This window comes from Octopus sinensis, linkage group LG16 (genome assembly GCF_006345805.1).
Source record: "Octopus sinensis linkage group LG16, ASM634580v1, whole genome shotgun sequence".
Taxonomy (NCBI): Eukaryota; Metazoa; Mollusca; class Cephalopoda; order Octopoda; family Octopodidae; genus Octopus; species Octopus sinensis.
In genome coordinates, this window is record NC_043012.1 from 32,887,652 (window position 1) to 32,908,214 (window position 20,563).

Genomic DNA, 20,563 nt, shown 5'->3' on the forward strand with positions numbered 1-20,563 from the left:
AGCTAATAACTTAGTTATTTAGTTAGTAATGTAAAATTAGGTCATAGATTCAAGTTACTACGAACTTAACTTCACAGCATGCATCAGAGTGAAACAGTCGATGATACAATACAAAAATACTTTAGTTGTAACAGCAGTGGCAAATAATAGCTAGAATATTGATTCGATAAGAAGAGGAGTAGAAGCAATAATGGAAATGTTGCTTTAGAATGAGAAGTGGGGTGTTTATAGACAGCAGATAAAATGAAAGAAACAATATCACAGCTTTTCTGTTTGCTGGAACAATTTAATGCAAATGGCCTGGAACTAAACTTGTTTCATATTTTTCTTTCATGTTTTATCGTTCATTTCCATCCATCTAACCATCTGACACTTCCTTCAATTGCTAATAAATAGACAGGCACATTTATTTGTGTGTGTGTGTGTGTGTGTGTGTAAGCCACATATACATGTCTTTATATAAATTCACTCGATTTGAAAATTTGGTGATAATTTCACGCAACATGATATTTAACCCTTTTGAAGCATTCCTACAGGCAAACGTTATATGACTATAACACGATGCAACTTTTCCTGCTATTAATCAATGAATGGACTACTTCAAGATCATAGTAGTTATAACTTGTATAAACCAATACTAACAGCAGGTCACCTCTTATCGATACATTAATGCTTTAAAATCCATCACCGTTAGCAGCCTTGCTAGTACTACACAGAAGTATTAAGAACGGTTTACACATAAAAGCCGATCAGATTTCGATTGGTGAGTCGGGGGCTTCAGAAAACTGACTTGAATGGAAAATTGAACAGTTTGTAGTTCAATAAAAAACAGAAAAAGTCTCTTCTATGCAATTATTCAATGTGTTAGAAATAGTAGCCAAATCTCCCTCAAATAACAACATCCTAGCATCTTGGAAAAGGGAGGACACACTAATAAACACACAAAGTAGTTATAGACATGAAAAAAACTGATTATTTTGTCATGGCTGGGATGTCTGATGGAGAGATCTGCTGGATCAGAGCTAAACAAAAGCAAAAACATAAGAGAAATCCAGTCGACAGCTTTTGACTGCACAACACACATTTCATTTGTTGATAAAGTGCAGTGAAGTAAGCAGATATGACGTATTGTGGATTAAAGGGTGGGAAGTTGTGGAAGAGGGAGACCAAGGAAGACACAGAATGCAGTATTGCTGAACCTTACAAAGGAGATGACAGGACTAAGATGTGTGGCACCTTATTGAATTCAAGAAAACCTGCCAAACACAACAGAATTGAGATTCTAAAACCAAGGTGCCATGTAAAAAAGCACTGGTGCTGGTGCCATGTAAAAAGCCGCATAAAAAGCACCCAGTACACTCTGTAAAGTGGTTGGCATTAGGAAGGGCCATGCAGCCATAGAAACCAAGCTGAAACAGACTATGGAACTTGGTGCAGCCTCCCACCTTGCAAGTTCCTCTCAAGTCTTCCAACTCATGCCAGCATGGAAAATGGATGTTAAATAATAATAATGATGATGGTGATGGTGGTGGTGATGATGATGATGAGGAGGAGGAGGAGGAGGCCGAGGATTGATGTGTTAGGCGTATTTGTGCTGTTGTATTTGACAGTAATGAGCTGAGCAATCATGAGATAAAAATGAACAGAGAGAATATCTCTTCAGAAGAATATTTCCTTTCACAAGAAATTTCAATTAGAAACAAGCTCTTTTAACCAACCATAAATAGTCAACTGTTTCTACACTCTTAATTTATAAAGGGGGCAAAGCAAAAAATGCTACAAAAGTTATTTGTGGAATGACATAATTTTGGAGGTGTTTTTGTCCATCACTGCAGGCATGGCTGTGTAGTAAGAAATTTGCTGGACAGAAACTGAAAGAGACCTGTATGTATTTACATTATTTACATTTGACCAATATTTGTCCTCATCTTATTTGTTGTTAACACAACGTTTCAGCTGATATACCTTCCGGCCTTCATCAGGTGTCTTGGAGAAATTTCAAACCTGGGTCCTCATTCCTAAGGTATTTTTCAATGTTGTTCTTATTATTATTCAAGTCACTGCCTGGAATCAAATTCAGAATCTTGGGGTTAGTAGCCCATGCTCTTAATCACTACGTCGTATGCCCATGGGCCCATGACAGTGATTAAGAGTGCAGGCTACTAACCCCAAGATTCCAAGTTTGATTCCAGACAGTGACCTGAATAATGATGATGATGAGAAGAAGAAGAAGAGCAGCAGCAGCAACAACAACAACAACATCGAAAAATACCTTAGGAATGAGAACCCAGGTTCGAAATTTTTCCAAGACACCTGATAAAGGCAGGAGGGTATATTAGTGAAATGTTGTGTTAACAACAAACAAGATGGGGACAAATATCCGTCAAATGTAAATATAGAACTGTATTACCTGTATGTATGTATGTATGTGTTTGTATATATATATATGTGTGTGCATGTGTATATACATATGTATGTATGTATAGGTATGTATGTATGTATACATTTCCATCCTTGTGTGTGTGTGTGTTCATATGTATTTTCATTAACACCATTTCACCATCTCCAATGATACCAGCGGATGACATGAACATCCTTCATATCACAAACCAAGAACACAGCCTAAAGCCCTCACTGCCATCCAAGACCATCACCACCATAGTGCCATAACAAATAATCACACACACAGGGGTTGCTCTGGTTTTATGCCAATTTCACTTACACTGATTGTTAATGCCAGTTTGAAACCTGCCCAAGTTGTTCATATTAATCACAGACACAATTTTGATCAATCAACTCAAACTGCCTTGATTTTACAACAATCAAGAAGAATGCAAAAAAAAGCCAATATTGCAAACTGCCAAAATAAATGCAATACAATTTATACATTCTTGTGGTAATTTAGATGAATAAATGAAGGAGCTATTAACTTTATTAAGGGTGTGAGATTTGAACCAGTAAAATATTTCATTTGTGATAAGGCAAAATCTATTTTGGATGCAGTCTATTTTAAGGGAGACAAATGGCAGAGATGGAACATTTTAATATGGTTAGGGCTGGTTTTCAGGTAATAAGAGTTATTCTAAGTGTTGTTATGTTTTAAAGAACTTGTTTGGCAGCAAGTGCAGGTATCAAAGAAGATGAAGCATTTCCTGCAGAATTCCAAGTCATTGTGGCGTTAGGAAGAGCATCCAGCTGTAGAAACACTGCCAGATCAGACTGGGCCCAGTCGAACCGTCCAACCCATGCTAGCATGGTATAGTGTAGTGTAGATGTATAGTGTAGTGAATATCATAAAGATATTACATTGTGGATGAGATAGATAAAGCCATTTGAAAAATAAAGCTTTCAATAGCATTTATTGCCATTGAAGAAAACTCTGCATTAAGATTTAAACTTCTAAGGACAGACTTATACTCCTATTTAGGAGTAATGTTTTAGGAGCTCTAAATTTGAAGCTGATGGTGGTCTAGCACTCCCAAACATCTTGAGTATTGTAAAGATTAAATAGTGGGCCATACATCACCATAGGAACAAAAGCCTATTGTAAAATATACGTGTGTGTGTATGTGTGTGAGAGAGAGAGTTTGTGTGACTTTTGTGAACCCTTCACTTGATGTCATATAATGGTTGTAAGCAAACACCACCATCATACAAGCAATTATTCACTTCCAGTCTTCCATGAAATTGGGCCAAGGAAAATATGTGAGAGTAGAAAGTAGGTTCTATAAATTTCAGAAATCGTCTTGTGATGTTTGATGCCACGTCATGCTGTGTGGAGGGTTATACCACAAAATGTTTCTATGTCTACATATATTTGCATAAGTTTGGTTATATAGATTATTATGTTCTTAAAATGTTATCAATATAGGAGTGGGTGTGACTGTGTGGTTAAGAAATTTGCTTTTCAGCCACATGGCTTTGGATTCACTCCCACTACGTGGCACATTGGGCAAGTATCTTGTACTGTACGTTTGGCCTTGTTAGTAGATTTGGAGGTGCAAATTGAAAGTCGCCTGTGTGTGTGCATGTGTGTTTGTCCTGCACCACTGCTTCACAATCGGTGTTGGTTTATTTACATCTCCTTTATATAGCGGTTCAGTAAAGAGAGACTGACGGAATAGAACTGGGTCGATTTATTCGATGAAACTCTTCAAGCCAGTGCCCCAGCATGGGCTGCAATGCAATGACTGGAACAAAAGACAAAAGAAGTATTGACAGGCATACATATTCACACAAGCATCCGCGCGTACACGTATAAAAACACACACACACGCAATTTGTGACAAGACGCATGACCCTCCTACTTGCCTAACTCAACTGGAAAATTAAGACAACCTTACATTACGGTTGATTGTAAAGCATGAGCAAAGTTGACAGCAATAAATAACAGTGATGAAAGTAGTTGCGATGACTGCTGAAGTCACAGAAGATGGTGGGGAAGTGAACGTTGCTGTTGTCATAGTCGTAGCAGACGAAGAAGTAGCAACAACAGCAGTTGCAGTGAGAAACTGATAAAAGGCAATAATTGAAGTCAACAAGAATATATTCTTTTCTTTATCCAGCTCGTGTTTAAAGCTATTGATAAAAGGAAAGCAGCAACGGCTTGCTTTTGATATCTTCTTCTCGACATTGTTGAAGTCATTCCTTCAAATCAATTGTTCTGGTAAGGAAAGCAAATCACTGCATTAGTTTTTATGTAATTCTTTGTGCTTAGATCAAACGATTTTCGTGTGGATTTCGTTGTGAAAGTTGATAACATAATAAAGACGCAGTAAAAGAGGGGAAAGCAGTAAACTCAACAGAAAGGAACAAAGATGTTAAAAGGATAGTAGGAGAAAAAAAGAAACTTTGTATGTAAGACTCAAGTTTTCTAAGTGGAAAATGGGATATCGAGAGACGAAAAATATGGAAAATCAAGTATTGGTGATTACAGGGGTTAGAGCGATATAAAGATTTTGTACAAATAAATCGGAAAAAAAGTGACAGAAAACGAAGAAATAAATGAAAGGGAAGAAGGCTAAATGAAAAGAAGTAGGAAGAAGAAAGAGATGAATGAAAATGTGAGAAGACGAATATGAAAAGGAACAGAAATCTCAATGTCTTTTACTCAACTAGAAATTAAAAAAAAAAATTTAATCACAGTCCTGAACAATGCCAGCCATTGATTTAGATTCGTTATCAAACATTTTCGGTCTTTAAATAAATACAGGAATCCCTCCTGTTAAAGAAGCGATGCATTCCTGAAGATCTTGCCGTAATATAAAATATTAAACTGCGAAATTTACTTTTCTATTGATTTTCGTGTTACGAGGTCAGATGATACATTCCGACAGACATTTTTTTTCTGGGGTTTTTTTTTTCGGAAAAAAAATAAAACCAAAAATGCAGAAGGCATATTTTTATACACGAAAATAATTTCTAAACAGACAGAGGTGCACGCATGGATGTGTGGTTAATAAAAGCGCTTTCCTTTCACAAAGTTTCAGGTTCTGTTCCACTGTGCTTCACCTTCAGGTGCTATAGCCCTGGGCCGACCAAAGCTTTGTGAATAGATTTGATAGTGGGAAACTGAAAAGAATCAGCTCAAGTGTGTGTACAGTGGCTCAGGAACAAAATTTGCTTCAGAGGTGCAAATGTTTTTACGAAAAAATTGAATTTTTTTCAATGTTAATATTAATACAAATACAAGTATAATAATAATTTTTATTATTATGAGGGCCAGCTGAAATGTTCATAGGCTGAGCAAGACACTCTCATGGAATGTGACCAAAATGAAGTTCATTTTTTAACATAATTCCTCTTCACACACACTTCCATCAGTGCTTGGATTGCATTGAAGCTATCCTGTTGGTCAAAAACATCATGAGTAGCAGATAAGACGTCATCATCAGGGCCAAGTGTTTTTTCATGTTGGGAAACAGATGGAGTTCAAAGCCAGTCACGCACAGCAACCATGGAAACCAAGGACTTGTGTGCTGAAAGCATTGTCCTAATGAAGCAAGACCTTCACCAGTTTTTCTGGCCGTTTGGTCTTGATAGCCTTTCGTAACTGCCTTAGAAAGTTGGCATAGAACTCTTCCTTGATGGTGTGGTCATTTTGAAGATAGTCAATAAACACAATGCCTTTTGCATTCCAGAAAACTGATGTCATGACCTTCCCTGCAGATGAAACGATCTTTCCTTCTTTAGATGAAGAGGAGTGTTTCTGCTGAATGGATTGCCTCTTTGTTTCTGGTTCAAAACGATGAAGCCAACACACATCCTAAGTTACGAAACGTTCAAGGAAATAAGCTGGATCTGCTTCAAACAATGTCGGATATTCCCGTAATATGATCAACCTGGTGCACTTTTGATCAAGTGTCAGAAGACGTGACACCCAGCAAGTAGAAACCTTTATCATGCTAAGTTCATTGTGCAGAATATTCTCCACTCTCTCACGGGATATGCTAATTACATTGACTAATTGCTTTGAAGTCAATCGCTTGTCATCCATCACCATGTGGTGAACACGATCAATGTTTTCCTCGGCAGTTGCAGCTGCAAGATGTCCAGACCATGGATCTTCTCAAGACTCTCTCTTCTTCTACTAAATCCAGCTGCCCACTTTTGCACTGTTGATAAAGCTGGAGCGTCATCCTCTAATGTATCAGCCATATCAGTATGAATGTCCTTAAGAGCTAAACCCTTTTCCTGCATGTATCTGATTACGACACGATGCCAAATTTTGTCGATTTTTAAGAGAAGTTGCTAACAGTTACATTTGACGTTTCTCTGAATAATCAGATGCCAGTTTACTTGGAAAGAAATAATGCAGTTATTAATAAGAAGTCTTGAAATTACTGCAAACAAGATTCCTCAGCTCTCACATCTCTCCTTCATTATCAGGCTGTAAACTTTTCAATCTACTCTCATACATATGTAAAATACTTCAAATTTTTCCAAAACATTTTGTACGCTTGATCATTTTGACAATGAAACTTTCCATGAATATGTGTAAAGTGTTTTTCTTGCACAAGTTTTTATGCACATGCCTTATGGCACAGTGTGTTAGGCAGTGCTGCATCATTGTAGTATGGAACCAGGTCTTCAAATGGCGAAGTGCATTGAACGTTCTCACGATTGGTGCAAAGACAGGATAAGCTGCAAGCGAGAGAATGTTCAGCGCACTTCGCAGTTTGACGACCTAGCTCCATACCACAATGACACAGCACTGTCTAACACACTGTGCCATAATGCATGTGCATAAAAGCTTGTGCAAATGAAAATTCGTTGCACATCCTAATGGAAAGTTTCATTGCGAAAACGAAGGTAGAAATTTTTTTTAAATAATTTGAATCGCTTTTCCATACGTACGAGACAGAATAAGCTGCATTAGCATCAACACTTGTTAGAACGAATAACAGCATCAGAAGCTCTCCGTTTTTCAAAAATATCATTCAGTTGTTTGGGCAAAGCTTCTTTTCCCGTCCACAGGCAAATAAGGAGTTTGGTTTGTGATGACAGTGAGGGTTAAGTAAAATGAAAAAGGCAGGTATGTATTTGCAAGTGCAAACGTCCCACAGCTGACTGCCTATAACTGCAAATCCTCTCGCTCAGAGCATATGCACATTCCTTCTTGCTGAAAGTGGTGATTCAGGAGTGGCTGTGTGGTAAGTAGCTTGCTAACCAACCACATGGTTCCGGGTTCAGTCCCACTGCATGGCATCTTGGGCAAGTGTCTTCTGCTATAGCCCCGGGCCGACCAATGCCTTGTGAGTGGATTTGGTAGACGGAAACTGAAAGAAGCCTGTCGTATATATGTATATATATATATATATATATATATATATATATATATATATATATATATATATATATATATATGTGTGTGTGTTTGTGTGTCTGTGTTTGTCCCCCTAGCATTGCTTGACAACCGATGCTGGTGTGTTTACGTCCCCGTTACTTAGCGATTCGGCAAAAGGGACCGATAGAATAAGTACTGGGCTTACAAAGAATAAGTCCCGGGGTCGAATTGCTCTACTAAAGGCGGTGCTCCAGTATGGCCGCAGTCAAATGACTGAAACAAGTAAAAGAAAAAATGAGTTCATTTTCGACAACATCAATGATGTTGAAAAATTGCCGATACCAGTCATCGGTGACAGAGCGAGCACCTTCTTCAGTAGTTGTTGTATGTCTCAAGTACAGTGGTGTATTCTTGGAACAAAGTGTTAGGCGTTTTCACAAAGTCAGCAGAGGATATTTCGCTGAAATAGTTTTCAAAAACATTCTCGCTTCTCATTTTTGAAAGAGTGTTCTTATATCGACCCCAGTGCGTAACTGGTACTTAATTTATCGACGCCAAAAGGATGAAAGGCAAAGTCGACCTCTGCGGAATTTGAACTCAGAACGTAACAGCAGACGAAATACCTATTTCTATTTCTTTACTACCCACAAGGGGCTAAACACAGAGGAGACAAACAAGGACAGACAGACGGATTAAGTCGATTATATCGACACCAGTGTGTAACTGGTACTAAATTTATCGACGCCGAAAGGATGGAGTCGGCGTCCATAGAATTAGGGTCGTAACTCTAACGCAGTGGTTCCCAAAGTGACTCCCCAGGAGGGGAGAAAGACTCGGCAGAGCATTGAAAAGTGGGGTGATAATGGGGTGGCTGAAATGAGGTAATGGATATAAAAATTTTAAAAAATAATGGGTTGATTGGGTTAACTTTTATTTGTGAAATACAGTTGTTTTGATATTTGCTGCAGAAAGTTGTGTAGGTTTGTGGTTGTGGGATCGAAAAGATCCTTGGGAACCACTGCTCTAACGACTTGCTAATGCCTACTTTCGATTCAGGGGCTGCTGCAAAACTTTTATGAAATTGGAAAAATATGAAAGAAAAATTACAAAAAGGGAAGAAAGATCTTTTCCTAATCAAATGTTTATTCATTCAATTTAGTCAAAATTGTTTTGACTGACTTTATAAAAACGAAATGAAAAAATGGAGAAAATGGGGTGATTCTAACTTGTATTATAAATATAAATTAGCATTCCGTGGTCAAACGAGTATCAAGTTTAAGTTCCCAATTACAAAGGAGAATCTTTATTATGATCAAAGACGACCTTACAAAGATGGGTACATAACAGGACAAACAAGAACAAAAAATGTTTACACGAGTTCGCATGAATATCGTTTTAAAAATTTGCTAAAAAATATATTGTGCAATCATTAATTATCCTTTAAGCTAGAACATTTTTTTAAAGAATAAAACATAGAACGAAAACAAATAAAAGTTAAAAAGATCGAAACCAGCAGCCTAAAAGGCCCAGCAACTATCAAATGATTAAGCTGGGTTACTAGCACCCACCTTTCTCGTCACATCCTTCCATCGTTTCTCATATTCTCTCGGTGGCAGGGTCTTCCTCTCCAACCACATCTTGCTCTTCAGATGGCATCTGAAGACAGCAAACCGGGGCCACAGACGAAGGACCCTCTCACAGAACCTTCCATTCTCGTCCTCGTTCCCAATTTCGAAGGTAGTGATTTTTAAAAAAAATTGTAATTAAGGTTTTTGCTAAAAATGATGCATTATGGGAACAACATTAGTGAATAATCTAAACCCGTACCTCAAACCCGACTTCCAAAACGACGTGGTACCGTCCCGTTTTTATCAAAGATAATAATGGCTGAAATGAAGCTGGCTTGGCATGCAATAACTGTTGACTGTTCATATAAATAGAACTGATTAATTTTCTTTATTCTTGCGTTAAGTTACAATTACGCAGTGATGCAGTAAAATGATTGATACTACTTGAAAACAGTGGTCCCGGTGCGCGCACTCGCGTACTCGCGCTAGCTAGTCATGACTAGTCGATCCTTACTTTGTGTTTTTGTTATTTACTTTGTTTTAAAAATATTTACTTTGTGTTTTTGTGTTTCATTTACTTTGTTTAACAAAAATTATTTACTTTGTGTAAAAAATTATTTATTTTGTGTTTTATTTACTTTGCTAGGTAGTCGTTGTAGGATCGACTAATCACGACTAGCTAGCGCGGATGCGCGAGTGCGTGTACCGGGACCACTGTTCGCTAGTAGTACCAAAATGATTTATACAACCCAGCAAATGAGCAGAAGATTTTCCAGCATTCTTTTTCCTGCAATCAAAAACTTAAGTTAGCTCATCACTTTGTGCCACAGCTATTTGTTATGATAGAGCAAGCGCGATCTTAGATGAAATATCGGATCTCCCGACATATTCATTATACTCTGATGTGCAAATAATTTAAATGCGATTTAAATTGAGGCTGTAAGCTTTTATACTTGAACCAAGATGGTTTTTTTTTTTGTGTGGAATGACTCTTGAAAGTGTCTCATGTTTTATCTGCTATCTTAACTTGTTTCAGTCATTAGACTGCAGCCATCCTGGGGCACCACCATGTAGAATTTTCAGTCGAATGAATCAACCCAATACTTTTTTTTAAGCAGGAACTTATTCTATTGTTCTCCTTTTGCTGAACCGCTAAGTTTCTGGGACATAAACACACCAGTATCAGTTGTCAAGAGAAGGCGGACACACACACACACACACACACAAACACACACACAGCAGGTTTCCTTCAGTTTCTGTTTACCAAATTCACTCACAAGGTTTTGGTCGGCCTGAGGCTATAGTAGAAGATACTTGCCCAAAGTGTCACGCAGTGGGACTGAACCCCTAACCACGTAGTTCAGAAGTAAGCTCCTTAATGCACAGCCACGCCTGCACCTATATCTTTTTATTATTATTTTTTTTTTATCTGACATCTTACTTTATCATTAAGTACTAAAACAAACAAGAACGTTTTCCACACAGACTGTAAAGAAAATTTGTGATACTAGATGAATACCCAGAAAGTCAGCAACTGAGACAGTCTTGCATGGCTTACCAGTAGCAGAAATTGCTCTACAAAAATTCTAGATGGTGAAGTAATGGAAACAGTGCCTTGGAATTCTTAGTTGTTTTTTTTAAATTCTGAAATAAAGTGTTGGACAGTGCTTTCAGTTTATCCATATTTTTACAGAAAAATAGTCTAGATGTAGCCATAGTTGCTCATTTGATTTGGTGTTTTGAAAAATATGGAAAAAAATGGAAAATAAATAGAATCTCAATTCAGATTAAGAATGAAACCATTGAAATGGCTCAAAGATGTTAAACTAATATGAAATAGATCTTTTCGCTTTGACCGACAGATTTTTAAAATAATTTCTTTGTAACTAAAAAATGTTAAACTTCGTATACTGCATACAGAACATAAAAAACAAAGATTCCATGATGGAATTGCAGAGGATGAAAGAATATTTGACGTCTAAAAAATGTCATTGTTGAATCTTAATTATATAAACTTATATTCTGTTATAAATAGTCCGGGAGATTTGAATATTTTAAAATTTAGCTTCCAAATTTAGTTAGATAAAAAGCATGTTGATAACCCAGACATACGTCGTCCTTCATATTGAGCTGGTCAGTTGGTCGGCTGCATGAATGATAATTGAAGCAAACTTATTGCCAGACATAGAGTATTTGGTGTTGGCTATTTACAATGAACAATATTAATAACTGTTGACTGGGAGAGAGGAAAACTGCTTTGAAATTATAGAAAGCTATTGTATAATATGCGGTCGGTCCAAAATAAAATCCAGTCACCTGCGCAATGTCCATGACGACGGAGATCCGTTGGCTGTTTGCACTCATCAAACGGTTTTAATAGAGGGAAGAGGTTTTATTCTAGAACAATCGAGAAGACTGGTCGTTGTTTACTCATGGGTTCAGGAATTGACTTCAGTCAAGTTTTGTGTTGAAGAACTGCGGATGGGCCATTGCACGGCTGTTCATTATAACAGCTATGTTAGGGAAGTATGGGCGGAGGACCTGCTCTGTCGTCCAGTTAAGGTTGTTGCTCCTGGGAAGATTGATCAGAAGTTTCTTATTTTGAGAAAGATTTCGTTTGTAATGTGCTGTTTATTGAATAAAATGCATATTGAATGCTTTAAACAACAAAATACGTGTTGTTCACTTGATTTTTTTTTGTCATCGAGGTGATTGTGAGGTGTGCTAAAAATAACAGCTAAATAGGCTTTAAATCATGCAACCCTACACTTATTTTCGGTAAAATTACAGCGTAACATGTTACTCTGTAATTTTACCTTGTTTTCTTTCTTTTGGTATACATTATTCGCAAACATTTTCTGAAAATTCCAAAAACTAAAAGTTATAAGTCGTGCGTAATTCATTTGTTTTCGGTTCCATATAAAAACACAAGAGATGGATCGGACAAGTACTATTTTCAGGATGTTGACAAAATGTGCAGTCAAAAACAACCGGACTAAAATACCTTAAAGATGGCCTGGGCCTAAAAACGTTCAGCCACACCCAAACAATAAACTATGCAGACCTGAAGATGACATCAATATCAACATGAAGTGCAGCTTTTACTCGGACTTGTGATCGCTACAACAAATCACACTTCGAAAGCCATGCATTTGCATTCCAAGAGCAAAAGATTGTTACAAAAATAAATAAATAATAAGAAATTAAAAAAAAGACAGTGGATCCCCAAAATGCAACCAAAAATGCCGATTATGTTAGGTTTTTGTGATTAGTATGTTCAAATATGTCATCACTTGGTGATGCAACATGGCGTTGTCGTTAAAACGACATACAATGCCATAAAAAAGTGTTTTGAGATATGTAGTGTGATGGAGGAAAAGGACAACAGAAAAAGAAGTAAACGGGAGAAAGAAATACAAAAGGCCTTACCTGTTGACCTTGGCGAAACCAGCGGTCACTCTCACGAATTAAACACATCTTCTGTCTCTGCTCGAACTGAGCCCACGTGCTTCCTGCCCACGCATGTCGTCTGCCTGTCTCTCCGGTCCCTGCAAGCCTTACTTCCGTCCACCTCATCTGCAATCCCCTCCACCAACACCACATAGCTCCATCACAGCCCATAACACTACTAACACCACATTAGGTTTTTGTGGAAGATATCACACCTGTGATTAGCATGTTCAAATATGTCATCATTTCGTGATGCAACATGGCGTTGTCGTTAAAACGACATACAATGCTATAAAAAAAGTGTTTTGAGATAAATCTAGAGAATACACCCTAATATTGAATATATAAATAAACATGAAGATGAAGAATATTAGTGGAACATCCCCATCAAATCTTCCTCCAAATGCAAACATAACAGGGACGGATATCGTTGATTGGAAAAGACAAGAAAATAAATGTACGAGATGCATTCCAGAAATTTTGGAGAAGCAGTTATGACTGTCTGCCAAGTTTTGCTTTTCTTGATTGAAACATTACTTTGAGCACACATTACTAAACACTGCTTGTCACAACCGACTAATTTGCAGAATGCAGTCGGGACATAAAAGACAATATGGAAGATCGTTGTGCAATAAAATTTTTTGACTGGGCAAAAACACTACAGATACTTATGAAATGCTCCAGAATGCTTATGGATTAACTCGTAAGAGCCGAATACAAGGCGCCAGGCACAGCAAGTCCACCAGGAAGTTCATGATGATCCCATTTTTTGACAGCAAGGGAATCATTTACGTCCGCTGGGTTGCCTACGGCCAGACGTTCGATAAAGAGTACTTTGTGGAGGTTTTGAGAGAATTCGTCACAAAAAGCCAGACATGCACCAATCCATGATTGCATCCTTGTAACCAAACTACTTCACAGAAGTGGGCATCAAAACTGTTCCTTACCCTCCTTACAGTCCTGACCTTGTTCCCTGTGACGTATGTTTATTCCCCCAAATTAAAGAAGAAAATGGAAGATGTGACCAAGGTCCTCGACATTTTCACTTTGGAGGACTCCCATAGGGAACCTTCACGAAGTGGTTGGAGTACTACAAGTGCATTCAAGTCAGAGAAGCCAACTTTGAAGGAGATTAGAGCTTTCTACTTCTTTGAAACTAATAAATATATCTCCTGAAGAAAGTTTCAAAACTTCTGTTGTGCATCTTGCATGTACTGTCATCGTCCCCAGCTGCCCTGTTGATGTGAATGTCTCTTTGAAAATCAAAGAGAAAGAGGATAGCTATGGACAACCTCTACATGTTCAGCTTCTATATTCAGATTATATATTCACATTTATAAATCGTAATTGGTGCACATTCACTATTCTTATATCAACCATTTTAACCTAAGCCGTTTTTACATGTAATATTTTTACCTTCTGTTGTGTCTGGGGAGTCATTTTCTTTTTGTGCCTCATAATTTAACACACACACCGGTAAAATTTCCACTTATTTCTTATTTTTACTTTCCTAAAATTTTCGTTGCGTCTTGCAACCTTTTCAAAAGATTTGGGGGTTGCCAAGGTTGTTGACTCCGCAGTTACAGACACTCTGCGTCGGTAACTTAGCTTCGATTCCTTGTTGAAATCATTTTATTTATCAAAAACCTCAAGGTTTGTCTTACACACACACATCTCCCCCTCTCTGTCTCTTATCTATCTGTCTATCTATCTATCGATCGATCGGTTGATCTATCGATCGATCGATCTCTCTATCAGTCTCTGATCTTACTAGCTATACTGCATAATTATAGTTGTCTTTAGACAGTGCGCAGTACAGTGTGAAAAGCTATTAAAGGCCAGTACTCGACTAAGAAACAATCGTATATGTAAAAGTCTCCCCACTCCGCCCAGGCTAGTTGGAGATCGGTAATGAATGTTGATTTGACAATAACATTATTAGGACATACGACCTGTATGTATGTTAAGTAGGTAGTATTAGAAGGTGGTGCTCAACATGGCCACAGTCGCATGATTGAAACAAGTAAAAGAGTTATGAGGGGTTTTATGTTGTGCGTAATTCATTTGTTTACGATTTCATATAAAACACAAGTGCTATTTTCAGGATGTTGACAAAACGTGAAGTCACGTACAAAATGACAGCTTCCAAATCCTGTTTCCTGGCTGGGTGAAAATGATTAAACTTTAAACCTTTATAACATTTTAACTCCAGCAATTCAGCATGGAAAACTCCATAATTCTACCAAATTTTAAAATTCCCGATAAACTTTTGATTTTGATCTTGGCAGCCAAATAGAAAAGTCTTGACGCAATATAATGAAAAGGCATTTAATGACGAGTAACTGTAAATAGTTAGGATGTCATCCACTTAATTAAAGAGGGTGACTTTAATGGTTGGAGATACGAAAACAACTTACTTTAGGTTAAGTCACTTTTATAATCTAGAAGGAGAGGTCCAAAAGCAAACTCATTATATAGACAAGCGTTATGTTTGAGTAAACAGTTTTCCATCATTAAATGACCTTTTCTTTTTGCATCAAGATTTTGTCAGACGTTTTCTGTATGATCACGCATTATACTTTTCAAATTAAAACTAGTTGTACAATAAACTGGATTTAAGCTGAATAGAATTTATACAGTTTTTAATGCCGAAAATATATATCCATTTATAGAAGTTATTTTTAAAGTAGTTTTTCAACACGTTTTCTCTTTCATTAGTTGCAAAGTTTTTGGTTGCTTAATCCAGTGGATAAGTTCTGCAATACTGACAATATAAACATCAGACATGTTAACCAATTTAGAGATAAAGTTTTTCAAACCTTCCAAGTTGTGCTTCTGTGAGGGATTGAACCAGTCGTGTCGCAGATGGACTCCAAAGGGAATTTTCTTTTGGTAATGAACTGCTAAATTTTTCAGAAGAAATTCCAGAGTATCTTTTGTAGTACTTGGATTAAATAAACAGCCGTCAGCAAAGACGCAAGTGTAATTATATTTGTCTAATAGTGGTATTACTGGAACTTCCCAAAATCCGTAAAAATTGCCAGTTGGACATTTCCCAATGAGACATTCTCTTCCCCAGCCAAAATCAAGAGTGAAAGGCCACCTATAATAACTTTGTTTGTAAATCAACGTCGAATCATAAATAAAATGCTCTTTTTGCAAAATCTTCATTTGATCATTGCCCAAAGGAAATATACTTGGAGAACGCCAACCAGTTATATTAACAGCTGGGATACCAGCACCACGAGTCATTTTAAACTTTTGACTTTGAATATCTAAAGCTAACATACTTTTGTTTGAGTAGAACGAAGTACTATTTCCCTGAAGACCAATATCCATATCAGCTTCGTATAATTTTCTGACGAGGTCATAACGAGTGCCTGCATCCGAAACAAAGTAAGTAGCTTTTATGGGACATCTGAGGTTTAGATGCGATAGATTAAACAAAGAGATCATACTGTAAAAGAATTGATTAGTAATGGGTCCGTTGAAAGTGAAATACACAAACTGAGGAATATCGTCCATCTTAGCTATACCTACATTAGTATTCATGCAACGACAATAAGGCAATAAGCAATTATTTCCCTGCTGGCATGTCTTAAACGTATTGTTATTCATATGTTTGCTTTTAATGGATATTCTCTTTGAATATCTAGAGCTAAATTCCTGATTTCCAACACCAGCTCTAGCCTGGAAGTTACTTTTAAATGGTTGACCAGTTTCGTTAGCAATAACTGATGTTTTCCATACATCATCAGCTTGCTCAGATGCTTTTAGTACCTTCTTGTCTAAAGCAAAGCTTGTATTCCTTCTTATATATGGTGAGTTGATATCGATGTTGTTGTTTCCACTGCTGTTGTTATTAATACTTCGACTAGTCATTAAAGAACCCAAGCTAGATGATTGGTTAACTGTTAAGATGTTTAAACGGTTTCTTTTTGCGTTATTGTATCTCATTAGGTTGTTCTGGGACGTTCGTCCTTGCAAATGTCTTGTTGGTGTATTATTTTGAGGAATTTTAAAGAAAATTTCTGATTTATCCATTGATACGACTGTTCCATTCTTGTACATACCTAGTTTTTCTTGGAAATCTTTTGGTTGGTTAATGTGATATCTTGGGAAATAACTTCCAGAATATAGTCTAGAATGGTCAACATTTTTTGTTTGTTGTTTCTGATTATATATTTTCTTTTTCTTGTTTTCTTTGCCATTTTGCAGGGAGGCCTCGGTATTCATCTGTTTTAAGTGTTCTTTGTCTACTGATTCTTTGATGTAGCTAGAAAATTGAGATTGGTCATTCTGATTCCAGCCATTAGTTAAGTTAAAATTTCTAGCAACCCACTCACGGTTCTTCGTCGTAACATGTTCAGTTACTGGCATTGATTTCTTTCTTGATTCTGCCCCGGTGTTAAGAGACTTTATTTCTTCTTTTGCTCTTCTTTCTTTATAATCTGTTAGCTTGTTTCGAGACATCCATAAGTTGTCGGAAATTGAATCACTTGCGATATTATATGAGAACTTATCACTGTCTTCTAATACTGATATATTATATAATCGATTTTCCTTCGCAATATATCTCTCCTCCAAATGTGGCTTGAATTGCTTTTGTAATAGCCTCTCCTTTTTGTGAATATCATTATATTTGTACTGCGGCAAGAAATTTTTGATAAAGTCATTCGAAGAATCGCATTGCCAAGATTTCAATGAATTAATCTCAGAGTTTTTAACAGGATTTTTAACCCATTCCAGCATTTGCTTGATCGTGATGATGTGAACATCTGGTTTTTTCAAAAGTTCTCGAATAAATCGATCCATTGCTTTCAAACGGTATGGATCATCGGGGTAATTATAGAAAAACCAAGCTGCATGCATATGTACACCCATTGGAGCCCTATTACCATTGTAATAGTCCAAAAAATTGTTCCATAAATATCTATAAGCTTCTTCGTAGGTCGTCGGTGGAAAAGTACAACCATCAGTGTATACACAGTCATAGAGTGTGTTTTTATCTGTCACAGACACCACAGGTACCTCCCAAAAGCCAGGATGTTGCATCTGAGGACAGTTTGGGATTTGACAACGAAATGGCCAGCCATAATCCAGCGTGAAGGGATATATTGCTTTTCTCTGTCTTTTAGAATAAGTTAGAGTCGCATCATAAATATACCCACCTTCTTTGAGGATTTCAACCTGTTTGTCTCCGAAAGGTTTAAGGAAAGGACTTCTCCACCCGATAATCTCGTCTTTAGGAACATTTCCGAAACGCACCAAGTTGTCTTTTTGTCCAAGTATTTCCTTTCTAACTTGAACAAGATTTATATCACTTCTGTGGTTTACACTATGAGAAGCTATTTCCATTCCTTGTTTATAAAATTCATTCACGAGGCGATAGTCCGTGTAATTGTGAGAAACAAATAGAGTGAACTTGATTCGACATCCATTCGGATTCTTCCTCTCGGCCGAAAACAATTTCCTGTACATTTTCGTTGTTTGAAGGGTTACGGCGTCGTCGAATGTGAAGTAAACAATTTGGGGGAAATCTGTTATATTTGCTCCATTCGTAGGTAGAGAATCTTTACAACAGACGCATTTTGGTGGGTAACAAGTGGAGTTCTGTTGACATACCCGACATACTCTCAGCGTACTGGTTTTAATTATTATGATATACACGAGGAAAATATGAAGACTAATTCGCAAATATATGTACATGGTTTATCTTCTTGTAAAGCACCTTCCTTCGAAACGTTCGTGTTAAAGTGTGGTGGAAATAACTGCTTATATTTAATTCCTCTGAATTAAATATAAGCTGAGCGAAATTTCTGGACTGGACTGAATTCCACAACAGATTTGTTATAACCTTATCTCTCTCCTGTAAATCTATAGATATAAAATAAAAGACGGGGAAATCGTAAAAATGACCCGCCCAGACAATTTGTTAGCTTAAATGACAATTAAAACTTTGATGTGAATTAACTGACACAACGATGACGTTAACTTCAAACACCCCAGCTGTAATTCATTTTATTTGGTGACTTTTTTACTCTTCTTATAGATAAAAATAATAGAAGCAGTGAAATTCTTAGCATAATAAATTGTTACCTCGCGGCAGTTGCAGACCAACTACAAAAATGTCCAAAACGAATTAATCATTATTTTTTTTATTGCTGTAGTTTTGTTATCTGTGTTTTCTCTTTTGTTCTGATTTTTCTTCGGGCAGGTGCTTACGATGTCGTTTAATGTAAGCTGAAGATTGCTTAGTTGATAAGAACTTGATCTGCTAGTTTTGTGGCGTATTTCTAGCAAATATTCCCAACGGGGGAAGTCTCTAAGTATTAAATAGATATCGTAGGCAGCTACGAAACATTGCTGTTAATAACTCAGTCTATACACAATTAACGAGAACTTCAAGTCTTGTTTTTGTCATACGAAATGCTATAAAATACAGTTGTTTTTACTCAGCACACCTTCTTATCCACGAGTCTAATTGGGGATCTCTGCGTCTTTCTCTCCACAAACACAAACCATCTTACAAACAATAACTCTGAGCACCTTTTCAAGCTCCACCCGTGGACATGTTTACAAAGTCAGAAAACAGCACAGCTCCCATGACTTTAGGAAACATTTTTTCATGCTGAGAGTTGCTGAAGCATGGAACAAACTGCCGGCATCAGTTGTTAGTTGTCGGAGCACTGCATCCTTCAAAACTTCCATGCTTCCTGGGATTTGCCAACACTACACCTGATTTTCTCCCCTCCATACACACACAAGCATGTATCTGACTCATACACTGTTCGCTTTCCAGATATTTGTACATTACTGCATATACTCTATACGCACTTTTGACAAGTTGTGGTGCACCTGAGCACTGTATACAATAATTTCATTATTATATATATGATTAAAATATGCGTGTGTGTGTTTGTGTGCGTGCATGCGTGTGTGTGTATGTGTATACATATATACATACATACATACATGTACAATGGGAGAGATGACGCTAATAAAGGCATAGAATAGATAATCACCAGATTAGTGTTCAAACTAGATCGAATTCTTAAAATCCAGCGTGGGAGGAATAGAGCAGCAGAACAAGAGTTGACAAGAAGAAATGCATGGGTCGAGCGAATAATAGTAAAATAAAAGAACGGCAAACAGTAATATACGGCATCAAATCATTTACAAAGATCTTACATAAACATAAATATAATAAAGAAGAAAAAAAAGTCCTTTACAGCTGTTTCAAAAATTCGGTGACTAGTTGATGCAATAATGTATATTATGCAAAGAGGTGTACACAATGATGCATCAAAACATAGAGAAAAGGCAAAAATTAATATTAACACATAAGAATGAAACGTTAATCAATTCAAGCTGCAAGCGATACTCAATGTACCTTTTCATCAGATGGAAGGTATGCAAAGAAAAATCAAGCAGTCATACAATATACAAGAAGGCACTACAGTAATAAAAGACGGCGGAAGAGGGGAATAGAGAAGTAATACAGCGCTGAGGTGAAGGCTCAGAAGTAAGAGGCAAAATCAGAGAAGAAAGGAAGAAAAATCAAAGTGAATAAAAGACCGTTCAGCTGAAAATGTGGAGACAAAATCAGATATATGGAGTAGAGACGAGAGATAAAAGAAGATCTATTGAAGGAGAAAGGATTAGGGAAGAAGCTAACTAGAGATCCCTTGCTATGCAAATGTCAGCCCTAGCTTCTCGTGGCTTATATACTTTATAAACATCCGAGTGTGCAGAACAT

The 20,563-nt window shown here is 37.0% G+C and overlaps 1 protein-coding gene across 1 annotated transcript; it reads right to left on the reverse strand.

Moving 5' to 3' along the window:
- Positions 1-15,279: 15,279 nt before the first annotated feature.
- LOC118766556 lies at positions 15,280-18,646 on the reverse strand. The gene has a single exon (XM_036509974.1). It carries the CDS (start codon positions 18,511-18,513, stop codon positions 15,499-15,501), a length of 3,015 nt encoding a protein of 1,004 aa, XP_036365867.1. The 5' UTR covers positions 18,514-18,646; the 3' UTR covers positions 15,280-15,498.
- Between the last annotated feature and the right edge of the window lie 1,917 nt (positions 18,647-20,563).